Source organism: Rhinolophus ferrumequinum, chromosome 23 (genome assembly GCF_004115265.2).
Source record: "Rhinolophus ferrumequinum isolate MPI-CBG mRhiFer1 chromosome 23, mRhiFer1_v1.p, whole genome shotgun sequence".
NCBI classification, from domain to species: Eukaryota; Metazoa; Chordata; class Mammalia; order Chiroptera; family Rhinolophidae; genus Rhinolophus; species Rhinolophus ferrumequinum.
Genome location: NC_046306.1, coordinates 10,062,137 through 10,075,706, shown reverse-complemented (window position 1 = coordinate 10,075,706; position 13,570 = coordinate 10,062,137). Strand labels below are relative to the sequence as shown.

Sequence of the window (13,570 nt, the reverse complement as noted above, 5' to 3'; positions counted from 1 at the left end):
TGTGCAAACCCTGGGTCATGTTCAGGATCCTTTCACTGAAAGACACTGAAGGGGGAAATGCTAGGAAACAAAATTAAAAGTTAATTTCATTGAGAGTCTTGCCTTTCTCCAGGACTTGCCCATCCGGCGCTGCTGTCACTCGTTCGCCTTCTGTGCAGAGGACTGGTAGTGAGGTTAGAATCTTGCTTTGGATAGAATTAAAAGTCCCCCAGACCTCTGACTTTTTAAACACTCTAACAGTCATCTAGATGGGAGTAACTTCTCCTCTTTGAATGAGTTGTTGAAAAAATGCAGTTATAGATGAAACACACAACCAAACTACCTCAAGTACTACAAGTTCAAGTGAGAAAGTACGTATTTTTAAAATGCCAGAACAGGTAATGAAGGGAATCCCAAAGTTAAGGTCTGCAAAAAAAATCCTGTAGAAGAAACAGAATAGTTATAGAAAAATGACTAATTGCCTTTTAAAAGTAAAGAAACATTTCAATTATGCTTTGTAATGTTAAAAGTAGCTTCACGTGAATGGGACATTTGTTTTTCTTAAATTCATGATTGCTTAATAATAATAGCTACCACTTCTCAAGCAGGTACTAAATGCCAGACATGTGCTCCACACTTTAACATATATCCTTCTCATTTAATTTTAACAATAGACCTACTTGGTGGGCATTATTATCCTCATTTTACAGATGAGGAAACTGAGGTTCAAAAAAGGTAGCAACCTGCCCAAGGTCATACAGCTAGTAAGAAGCTAGGATTCAAACCCAGATCTGTCTGACTCCAAAGGCCACTCACCTAACTCAGCTATGCTCTGGTGTCTATTTATGATAGTCACTGACGTTACTTTTAGTCAAATGAAAAGGGAAACTTGATATTATTCAAGGCTTGAGGTTTGCATGTCAAGAAAAATGAGGTATAAAGAGACAAACAGCTCATCCTTAATTATACCATGTTACTGCAAGGCTAGGATCAGAAACAGGAGGCCGAATTCCTTCTCTCACATACTATATCCTCTCATACTACAGCTACAAAAGATAAAGCCAGATATACAAATATTTAAGTTCTAAAATGTACATTAACACAGATAACAAGAACCTTAAAAGACTGAATTTCTGAATAACAAACAGTAAAAATTCAAATTACAGTCAGTCTTTCATTCTCTAAGATGAAGGGAATGATAAGGATAACTGACATCAGAGACAATCCAAAATATTCCCTTTGAAACTGATTTCTACCTCTCATCTTCAAACCCTTTACCTGATTACTAACAAGTGGCACTCACCCCTCTCCCTGCCCAGCCTTGGGTGTACATGCAAACGATCAGAAAAGGAGCCAGAGGTGGGCTGCAGCCAGGAGGCCCAGAGCCTGGAAAACTCACAGGAAATCATTTACAGGTGTTTGGGAATTGTCTCTAAACCACCACAGGCTAATTAGAGCTTCAAAAGCCAAATATCCCAAACGAAGCATATCTTTGATTTGACCCCACTTTACAAGGATGAGAAAAGAAGCAACTTGCCCAAAATCCATACTTTTCGCATCTCAACTTCCACAACCTCAGCAGTTTGACAATTCGTATTTTGAATCACAGAACCACTTGCAATAGTATAAAAAGAAAACATTCCTGGTGGGTTATAAGTGCACAAGCAGTATGGACAATATTTACCTTACAGTGAGCTGGACCTTGCTCACGCAAAAGCTTATACTCAGGCTGAATCTTGTTGAAACGGGCTAACTCATTCACAAGACACATTGGGGTTTTCTCTTTGGGGTATGCCATGTTAGAAGGAACTGAAAAATAACGTAAGAGCATTGAAATCAACTAGCAGTATATAGGCTGCTGCTCTCCCAGGGATATGACAAAAGAGGGAAAAATTGAAGGTCGAAGGATTTAGAGCAGCAGTGATGCAAAACTGCAAACCACAGTGGGGGCACACGCCTGAGGACAGCTGGGATCTTTTCTGAACCAGTTGAGTCCAGGTAACCTAGGAAAGGGTGTCCTCAAAAGAGAGAGAACAGAAGTCAGGGGAATAACTAAGCCGTGGCAGGCAAGCAAGATCTGAAATCAGATGAAGCACTGCTATTATAGCCAACCAAGGGAATCACAAGGTCTTCTGAGCAGACACACTGGTTCCTGCAACAGCTGTCAGCTGTACCCTGTTCGTTATTTCACAAAACAACATGCCAATACCATTTCTCAAACAATGACTGTTGTTTCCCACACACTTAACTTCTCATTCCGGGGCGTCCCCTAGTCTGATCTCCAGAGGCTGCCATCCGCAGACCTTATCTATTTCTGAAAATGTAAGTAAACTAAAATGGCCTTGGTGGACGGGAGTTTTACAAAGTCAATGTAAGATGTGCATATATGAACACATTAAAAAAAAAAAAAAAAAGCAATAAATCCCAGAGGACTGAAATAGTGCCATTGCCTCTTACGACTGTCTCAAATGGCAAATGTGGGGAAAACTGAATCTCTGGGGACTAGGACAAGTCAAGAATGCTATCTGGTAAGCCGGTCCAAGGAAGTCTAGAGGTAGCCTGATAAATGCCATGCAGCGGAGAGTGGGACAAGCAAAAACTCTTACAAGCAGATTTACAAAGTAAAGGAAATGAGAGGATGGAATGCAAGGGAAATTGTTGGGTATAAGGGGTTGAAAGGAAAATCGTTATAAGGTGACTCTGGCATGGAGACACCCAGGCTGACACTCCATTTAATTGGCTTTGCCACTTTGGGGGGGAAGGGGCAGAAAACTGTTTTTAGGGTTTTTTATTCAGGTGTTTCAAGTCTTTTCCACCCAATGAGCACATTTAGTTCATTTTTAGTCTCCTAATAATCAGATTTGAATGCTTCTAAACTGATTTCCTGTTTAAAACTCTGTTTCTTTGGTTCAATCTCTAATTGGCCTTCAGTATGATTTCTAAACTACCTCTGGAATTTCAACTTAAACTTACTTATTCAAAATAAAAATTAATAAATGCCAATGCAGTCTTTTGCTTGCCAGTAAATCTGGCTGCCCCCTTGCTTGGGATAAAATCTTATAGATATACAAAAAGTGGGCTTACACCTACAAAAGTTCTTTGTCAGTTCTGGGAAATAATTTGAAAAGCAGAATTTTCCCCTACAACAATGAATATCCAAAGTGGTATTTATTCTTCAATTCTCTCTGCCAGCCACCACTTTATAATAAACGAGGCTTTATAGTTCAGTTTTCACTTCTCTTTTTTACACTTTGAAATGGTCTGTTAACTGAGACCTCCATCAACCCAATACACAAACGGGTGTTTTATATCTGGGATAAAGAAGCTCGGGTGGTAATACCTTCTTCTGCTTCTTGACAATAAATGTGCGAGCTCTCTACATCTGCAATCTATTTATCAGATCGGAAAACAGGCTGAGAAAACATTTGAAACAGAAGACACTTGGATTCATACGCTTACCTGCAGCTGCACTGGTGGATGTAATAGATGCAGAGGGTAAAGCAGAGTTTTGAATAGGTCTACCTGCATTTTCAGAGGGCAGAGAGCTAGCAGTAGAAGGAATACTCATCAAAGGCTGTGAGAGAAGAGACTGGTTCTTGTTCAGTATTTGGCTCCCTGAGAGAGCAGCAGATGGGTTCTGAACTTGCACTTGAACTTGAGACATGGTCACTTTCAACAAAAGTGAATAACTGCAGGTAAACAGCTTTCAATGCAGGTTAATTCAGTGCTATGAAGTCTAAAGTTCTACCTAAAAGTTGTAAGGGAAAGAAAATAAAAAGGTAAATTATAGAGGAGATATGTAATTGCCAATATTCAGTCAAAATTGGTGTCACCTACTCAAGTATGAAAACAGCCCCATTTAGCATGTAGCTATGTTGATGTAGGAAAACTGTTTCTCCCTGGCATAAGGTGCCTGGCCTTGTGACTTTCTTAGCATTTTTAAATGACTTACAATACCCACATGCTCTGCATGTTCATTTTATGAAGAAAATCAGTAGAGTACAACACTTACTGTTGAATATTAAGAGTTATGAACTGCAGCTTATACTCAAAAATGCAAATTTAAAAATATGGAGAGTATCTGGGATATGGTAAGGGTTTCTGGCCTCAGAATTACAAGAAGCTGAAAGCAACTGGGTTGTAACACCGTGAATAGGTGAATGTAAACACTGCTTCCATTTTACTGTCTGGTGCTCACATTGGTACCTTTAGAGCTTTCCTTCAAGTTGACTGAAAAAAGAGGAATTTCTCACTTCCGCTGTTTCTTTTTCCTTATGATGACAAAATATCAATTTGTTTTCTTAAGAGGTTTGTTTGAGATGGTCTCATTTAGTTACAGACCCCAAGGGGGGAAAAAAAAACTGTTGCACCCATATCAATGCTCTTGGTACTGAGAAATTATCTGAATAGCAAAGAACATTCTAATAGTATTGGTATTATTAAAAGCAAAAGTGTAGGAGATGAAGAAGAGAGGAACAGATTTCAGACTGGCAATTTTACTGCTGTGACTGGCGGAAATTGCTTACTGAACCCGGAGAGCAGAGGAAATTGCTTACTGAACCTAGTAAGCTCCAAAGGCATTTATGTTTTCTAAATACATTTCGATTTCTCCAAAAGTCAAAAGTAAAGACAGTTCTGCTCATTTTCCTGGCCATCCTTCAAAAAGCTGAAAATACTGAAGCAAGGCAAACATACCCCAAAATAACCAGTAGCAACCAAGAATATAAAAAGCCAACCCAAGTAGAAACCAGCAAACTAACAAATTAGAAGTTTTAATACAGAGTAAATGTTGGTCACTTTAATTTTTTTCAAGTCTCCGAATGGTTTTTAATGAAAGCTAGATCTCCAGAAAGAGATGAATGACCAGAGCAATTAAATTTCTTGAGGAGTCCCAGCATATTGTCTCTTTCTGAGAGCAAAAAGGACTGCAAAACTCAAACACAACAAAACCAAAACCTCAGCTAAAACATGACTTTGGATCATAGAGGCATAAACATTACCCTATTCAACAAAACTGCCCAATATTGCAGTTGTTCCTTGTTTACTTTTGGAATCAGAACAAAATAACAGAGCTCCACGGCAGAGCTAGATAATGGGTCTTCAGCAGACAGGCTGCCAGTGTCAAGAAACAAGTCCAGAACCGTTTAAAGTCAGCTATGACCTTGTTTCATTGTTTTAATTTCCTTCTGCTGCCAAAATGGAAATATTTCTCTCTCAATCTTCCCCCTACCCCTCTTATTCACCCACTTCCCCTCCCTCTTTCTAAATGCTGTCTTGAGCACATTTTTCTACCAGGAAACAAAACAAAACAAAACCAACCGTAATTTATAGTGTACTCACTTCAGGACACCCAGCATAGGTCACAGGTCAAAAAAAGCCCAAAGGAAGGTGTTTATTTCAGAGTCTGCCTATATCCCAAAAGGAGCACCCATCTCTGCCCGGGTGGCTCCCAGTCTGAGGGGATGAATGAACTAAGTGTAGAAAGGGAGGGGCCCAAAGGGATGTTTTTTGGCTGATACTGTCTAAAGCAAGCCCAATGCCAGCATCTCCATCAGACATAAATACACAGGTTTTCTACAAGTTGAGAAAGGGAACAAACAGGCTTTTAATGAAGACTATCCCCAAAATGTTAACCTCAAGTTCACCTGGAGGAGTTATGTCTTTACAACAGATGGTTGAAACAAGTACTTCAAAACTGCAATAAAAAAATTCTAACCCCCCCTAAAAAGCTGTGTATTTTACAAATATTTAATTTCCAACAATATAATCAATACCAAAATTCAAAAAACAGTACTCATTTACTAATAAATTTTTAGTCATTTGCTAATTTAACACATCTATGTGTCTTTAGGCCTGAAAAGAGACTCTAAAGCAGTGGTTCTAAAGAAGGAGTACTTTTGTTCCGCAAGGACATGTGACAATGTCTAGAGACATTACTGGCTGTCATGGTGGGGGATGGGAGGACTTACTGGTATCCAGTAGGTAAAGGGGCCAGGTATGCTGTTTCCAGTATACATATACTAACCCACAAGATAAAATCTTGCCAATGTAACAAGTAGCTTATATTCTTAGATAGGAAAAGAAAATCCCCCTTTCATTTCAAAACGCTCTAAAAACTTGATGCTAGTGTTTTACCCAAATAGACGCTCCTCTTCCAAAGAGAAGCCAGGCAGCAATCAGAGTTATAAATGGGGGAAAATATGTCCTTCACCCATATAATTCAAAGAAGAAATAAAGTTTTCCCTACTGCTATTTATATAGCTCACATCAGCATTCAGGGGAATCGTGGAATTTTGGAGATACTACTTCTATATAAATTTAGAACCTGTTGCTCAACAGTACGCTGTCCTGAAGATTAAATCCTTAACTGAAAACTTGTTTTTTTCCTTTAACCCTATCTTTAAGGATTGTTTTCCACCAGATAAATTAGGGACTCAAGAGAGATTAAAATGCTGTGTTGGAGTCTTCTTATAGAAAAAGAATATTTTACACACAGTAAAATTAGGTCAAAAAGTTTGCAACACAAAGACTCCTCAGTGTTCCCCAGCACTGGAAACACCTTTGACTGTTAAGCGCCCGTGTTGTGCTATTTCCCTGCCTTCTGCCTCCAGCACGGATGAGGGCCTTGGTTTTTTTCCTATTTGAAGAGCCTTAGACACCAATCCAGGAAAACACATTCATCCTATTCTCAAATGCTAAATTTATGGAGCAGAGATCAGCATTATAACATCAAGAGGGGTGATAAAACAGAATTACGGGTACCGCTTTTTAAAGACTCCTAATTCCAAGTCCCACCCGTCCCTCCGGGGTTCTAACTTTGGCTTAGTGACACAAAAATCTTCTCATAAAAATGGAGTCTTACCTTGGCTGGCAGTTTCCATTTTACAATTGCCAACAACTACTTTTAAATGGGTTGTGGGGAAGAGGAATACGGGCACATGAACTCTACAAAAGCACTGTTTTTTAATTCTACGTGATGTGCTAAAAAGTGACCATGCATCAAATGCCTATTCCTCACTCAGCTGTCCAACTATCACGACTAGACCATACTGAGTGCACAGTCTGAGTGATTTGTTTAATACACAAGGCAGAGCCTTCTAGAAATAGTTTACAGAACTATCTGCAGTAGTGCTTAGTCTTACTTTCAGCTAACAGACTATTGAATCACTGCAGTATGAAATAACTACTTCAGCAATTACGGAAAAACATCATTTTTAGTACCTAATTTTTAACTGGATTAACCCATAATTTATAATGAAGTATCTATACTTTTGTGTAATCAACACCTCATTTACCATTATAATAAGTAATGTTTTCAAACAAGAAGTGTTTTTGAAAAAACAAAGAGAGAGAGAGAGAGAGAGAGAGAGAGAGACAGACAGACAGACAGACACAAGAAAGGAGTCATTCCAATTCTGGATAAGATTTTAAGATAGCCACAAACATCTCACTAAAGCCCTCCCCTTCAAAGTCCTTCATTGAATCTTACACAGTGTGGGTACACAGATACAGAAGTATTCCAGTTCCTTCCCATGATAAAGCATTAGCAGTATCAATAGCAATTTTAAATATATTCATTCAATAGTCAACAAAAATGTATTAAGCATCTACATGTGATCCTTACATGGGCAGACTGTACATTCTCCAGTGACAGAAAGAATCTATCTGTTAACCTTTTCCTCAAAGACAAAGAAGAGATCTTTAAGCAAGCAACTGTAAATCGATCCACCTGTTTCTCTTTAGTTTTTGAGAGGTTCCACTCTCAGAGAAACTTTGTCAACAACAACAAAAGGAATAAACCACTTTTCCTACAATAGTATTAAAACATCCCTAAAATACCTTTACAGCCAACAGCCATTTCCCAGATCCTTTTCTGACACAATCTTTCTAGTTGCAATGTGGTTGGTTGTATTTTCTGCAAGTAAACTCACTCCCTCCTCAGCACTCGCCATCCCCCTGTCCCCGTAGAAACACCGATTAATTATCCAAACCCCTGTAGACAGGGCACCCACAAGTACAGAAACATGGCAATCACTGTCATTCTACATAATCATTTCCAAAAAGACAATGTCAAGCAAATAATGTCCAGAACAGGCCCATATGTCAAATCACTACTAAAATATTCTTTAAAAGAAATACAACCAAACTACTTAAAAGAGAAAAAAAAAATTATGTACTTGGCGCTCAAGAGAAAGACACAGGACAAGTAGTCCTGAGGAGGCACAATTACTTACAAGAAATAAAAACAGTCCAAAACAATGCCTGAAAACAACCTAGGCTGTCCAGGACCTTTGCATCCAATACAAGTGACTGAATGTGGCCCCCGTCTCACACTTGGCTCGATGCCAACTGGGCAATGGAGGATTTTCTTTCCACACAAATGTAACCAACCACTGGGTGGTCTATTTAAAGAAACACTTCCTAAAAGAGAATTCATTCTTAGTTGTTCATACTAGAAAAACCATCACACCATACTGTGTATTAAAGTGAAAAAAAATTTACCTCTGCAAACTAATAAGCTGTAACCCTTAATTTCTTTTCTAGCTTTGAACCCTGTCTTCCCTTCCCTAGAGAAATTCTGAAAACTAATTCAAACACATTATTTTTGTAAATGTGTTTTTAAAATTTAAACTTACAAAAACACACAAAAATGTTTTAAACCCATCAAAATGATTACTCATGATTTGCCAGAGATTTTTGAAAGTAGTACCGTGTGACATACTCGTGAATAAGGAGGGGCTTGGCTCAATGTAACAGTTAACTCACTTTTGCTTTCAGAAAGGGGAAATTGTAGTCTGGAACCACGTGCCATTTACGCAGAAACACACCTGCATTTACTATCATCTTCATGCAAAACAGATCAGTGCCAAGACCCAGTTTCTAAGAAACCAGCCTTGCTGCTAAGTAGCAACCAGCAGTGTAGTTAAATTAGACCAAACTTCTGAGTTGTGGCTTTCAATTCTACCCTCAACTCAGATAGCAATTATATGTCCAACTCTCGGCAATTCACTGCCCAGTGCCTCAGTTTCCCCAAATCATTTTGTAACTGGATATTTGACACAGCCTCGGACGTAACTAACACACTGAAGGAATCCTGAGGCTTGGAACTTTTCAGTTCCTTGAAAAGAAAAGCATCATACAAGTTCAACATGATCAATGTAAACCCATTCATTGAGCTTTGTACAACTTCTCTAATTTCCTTATGTGTCAATTTCCTCATTCCTACAGAAAGCTGCGGGGCGGCCAGATGGCTCAGTTGGTTAGAGCGCCAGCTCAACAACAAGAGCTCTCAACAACAAGGTTGCCGGTTCAATTCCCACATGGGATGGTGGGCCGCACCCCCTGCAACTAAGATTGAAAATGGTGACTGGACTTGGAGCTGAGCTGCGCCCTCCACAACTAGAATGAAGGACAATGAGTTGGAGCTCATGGACCCTGGAAAAACACACTGTTCCCCAATATCCCCCAATAAATAATAAATAAATAAATGAATGAATGAATGAATGAAAGTTGGGTTAACTCATCCATGAATTATTACCTCAGAGATACATATGAGGTGCTTTCGGCTCTTAGAGGGAAAGTGCTAAAAAACAGAGCAGTATCAATGCATGTAGTATATTTTGCAGCGCCCTGATTAAAGACGGTCATCCTAGAAACACGCCTACCCAACTTTTTTGGACTAGATCACAAGTGGCCAGTGGTAAACGGAACTTGATTCATAACGGTAGCTCACAAGAGAAAACAATGCTGAATTATTTCCACAAGTTTAAAAACCAAGTTTAACACAAACAATCTGAGAAATCAAAGGCAAATTACAAAAGTTTCTATAACCAAGATATTTATTGACCAAGTGATTTAATGATAACTTCAGGGATCAATTTCCATGTCTCTACGTTTAAAGTACATGGCACTGCTGGCTAGAGGGTTTTACATTCTTGCCAACAATTTACCCTGTATTTAATTATTTCCTAATTAAATCTCAAGAGTAAAAAGAAAGTCAACCTGTATAAAATCTCTTCTGTTTATAATATTACAGCCAAAAATAAAAGTCATTTTCCACACTAGTCACTGAAAAATTTGAAAATGTTACAGATTATGAACACGCCTGAAATTACACAGTCAAATTATGTGTACCTTAAAAAGAGGTGTTCCAGGAAGAATGCTGTTTTGGTTCAGCTCTGAGAGGTTACGTAGTTAGAAAACTCCTGGAAAATAAGAAACAATAATAATTTACTAGAGTAGATCTTTTTCTGAAAATGAAGTTATATATTGCTAAAGTTTTGGGGAAACCTAAAATTTACAAGTTAGTTTCTGAAAACATGATGTCATGGAGTGAAGCGGCATATTAGAGTCTACAAAAGACACAAATGCCTGGGAACTAGGTAAAGAGTAGTTTGCAAAGACTCAAACATAAGAGACAGTAGAAATTTTCTTTTCAGTCTCAGTTACTTCCTGGTAAGAGAGCTGTGAAGACCTAAGAATTAATTTTTTAGAAAAAGGAACTGGGTATCATATACTGCCTGTTCACACAAGCCTGATTTTTAAACGTTTAACTACTGGCTAAATATTTTATTCATAAATGTCCTTATCATGTGTTTAGTGTGATACAAATACAATTACACAGAAAATTTTACAAACAGGCACTTGTACATAAATATTCTTACATTAAATCGCAAAATGCCAAGAAAACAAAAAACAAACAAAAAAAATTACCTCCAGTAAATCCAAATCATAGTCATTCTTTAGAACTGGATTTCAAGTGACATAGGAGTTTAATTCTCAAACTCTCAGGTCTGCTTTATCTAGAGGTCCCCCCCTTTTAAATGATGGTAGTCGGTAGCAAATAGAATTCCTTATCTTGAGATGCTGTTTGCATTTTTACAACATAAAATAATTTTGCTCATTTCAATTTCTCACTGCTCCTGTGACTTAATAAACAATAAAACGTAGCCGTTCATTGTCCAAATGATTTTTAGAAATAAAATCATGAGCTGTAATTTGTTGTGGTATTTTAACAACTCAAGGTCTTTTTGTAAATAGTGTAATATACTAAACCTTTCCAGTCTAGAACCCTTTGTTCCATAACCTCAGCCATTCAAAAGACTAGCATGAATGGGATCTGGAAAAGGCCTCTGGGCCGCCCAAACAGAAGTGTAAGACCACAGCTTAATAGAGCCCGTGCCTTTTACCAGTAGGGGTGGCCCAAAAGTCAAAGCCAACTATGCTGAACAATTATCGTAGGTTTGGGTATCTAGTTTTCTAGTCCAAACCAGAAGTTAAAGAATTAGACTGGAAAAAAAGGAGCTGCTAGAGTCAAACATAATGACAACAGTAGGAAACAACCACCACCAACTCGAAGTAAAAAGGGGAAGGGTGGAGAAATACAGCAGTCTGCAACCAGTCGGACTTCAAACAGCTTTACACAAGTGAGGTCTGACATTCATATATACATTCACACTTCTATGAGCAAACATTTTTTGAAATCCCCTAACCATTTTCAAATCAAAATCCACAATCACCATGCTTGTTGCCAGTATATGTATACAGCACTTACTCCAAGCAGCCGTACAGAAGACTGTGGGTTAAGCCCAATTTCCTTCTTTTCCCACTTAAGAAAGCATACGAGAATCCAGGGCGTGAATTAAATTCATTGCTTTTTTCACTCAGTAATTACTGAACACCTACTATTTGCAGGCACTATTCTAGGCACAGGGGAGAGACGTGCATACAAATAAGATGTAGTCTCTATCCTCCTGGAATTCACATTGGCATAGGAATAACCCTAAACCCAACACAAATTTAAATAAGTAATTCACAGTGGTATTTTAATTAGTAGTAACAAATCACTCATAATACACATCACTTCATAACTAACAAAGACACAAAAGAAAGTAAGAAGAGCTCTTGGCTGCAAAATATGGAGTTAGGATAAGGGCAAACCAGCTAGCACGTGGCTGTTTGGATAAGGTGGAGAAAATTCTTGATTGGGGATCTGAGTTTGGGTCCCAACTCTGGCGCTCAGGTGAATAACACTGAGCAAGTTATACCAGTAGGCCTCAACCTTTTAACATATTAAATGGGGGTACCACCACCAATTTCATATGATTAATAAAACAATCATGATTCTTGAGTGAATTAACTGGTAATGTAGATGAAATGCTTGTAAACTATGACATGCCATACCAAAGTTAGCTGTTAAATATCACTTTCTTAGGATACACAGTAATTGATATTATAAAATGGTACTAATAAATCACATTCAAAACACTATTTAAGGAAGAAAAAAAATGTAGCAAACGTACAAAGAACCTCATCCAAAACATTTTTTTAACTTTATTCTTATGTTTGGTGCTTAAACTGATAAATTCTCAGTTAACAGGGAAATTAGTACCTAAAAATAGTCATACTCTAACTGTTCTAGATCATAAAGGTTCACTCAATTACAAACCAAAGGAAACTTATTTACCTAACCATATTTGAATATCATCTAGGCAAAGGGTCATGGAGCTTCAAAGAGCTGGTTGGTTAACTTGTGCAACAAAGAACATAAGCCTCCGAGCATAATCAGACTTATCATTACATATAAACTATCTTCTTTCTGACAGAGGAAAGGACTGCCTAGCATTTTGTACAAAAATCACGTCATCAGCAGCCAGTGGTCTTATTTGCGTCAGGGTGGAATCTGTAAAGCTAGAAAATTCATGCCTCAGTTAATTTTAATCTATAGAAAGGATGAACTTCAAAAAAGCAAAAATGTGAGAGAATCAGACAAAACCTAGTTAGATCATAAAGCTCATGCCTGAGGGGAGCCAGTATAGCCACAATTTAAGAAGCATTATCTGCGCACTTCCATCCCCAGAAAAGACACATTTCCAACACCTTTTCACGATTAATGAGACACACATGTCACTACAGACTACTCCGTCACCTCGGTTAAGGTTAAACACAGAATGGAAACTCATACACCATGTCACTAAAATTCTAAATCCAAAGGCAGATTTCATTTCATTGATCTAGCCTTTTAAGACTACATCTTAAGAGAGATGACCACTACTGCCTGGCTGGAGAACCAAAGAGGCTTCTTATTCAGGAGACCACTGACTCAAAGAAAACAGAAAATAAATTGTTCAGGAGGCAATTCAATACCAAACAGAAAGTTACATTAAATATTCCCAATACCATTAGCCAGGAAACGGATGTTAGAAACGCCAGGGAAGCAAAAACAGCAACAACCACCTAACCCCATAAAGCGAACTAGAAGCTCAGTTAACCCATGTCCAGTACAGCAGAATATTATAATTCTAAAGAAACTTGATTTTCTCAGTAACAACCTTGTCTATATTTAATACATCATTTTTAACAAGCTTTCTGAAGGATTATAGCAATAATTTAGGGGAGAGCCTCCTTCAACACAAAGGCCATGAAACATCCTCCTCCCCATTTACTTCTAAGTACCCCCCAACCTTTGAATCAGCTTGAAAGTTTGTTTAATTTGACTGCTGCCATCTATCACAACAAACAAAAGTAAACTGTAAATCCTCAAACTATTTCAAGGGAATGACAAATAGGTTTCATTTTTTAAAATTGGATA

At 38.0% G+C, this 13,570-nt stretch overlaps 1 protein-coding gene across 8 annotated transcripts in view; it reads right to left on the bottom strand.

Moving 5' to 3' along the window:
- The window catches only part of STAU1 (staufen double-stranded RNA binding protein 1), a 47,266-nt gene that overhangs the window by 27,701 nt on the left and 5,995 nt on the right, over positions 1-13,570 (bottom strand). For 2 of the 8 annotated variants that reach the window (XM_033094878.1, XM_033094879.1), the window contains exons 2-4: positions 10,114-10,184; positions 3,439-3,727; positions 1,664-1,788 (exon numbers count right to left, since the gene is read on the bottom strand). The exons of 2 other annotated variants lie outside the window; for them this stretch is intronic. In XM_033094878.1, coding sequence (XP_032950769.1) covers positions 1,664-1,788; positions 3,439-3,643 — 330 coding nt within the window. In that variant the 5' untranslated portion in view covers positions 3,644-3,727; positions 10,114-10,184. Of the gene's footprint in view, positions 1-1,663; positions 1,789-3,438; positions 3,728-10,113; positions 10,185-13,570 lie in introns of those variants that run through there. 4 more of the 8 variants (XM_033094882.1, XM_033094883.1, XM_033094884.1 and 1 more) reach the window with 3 other exon arrangements.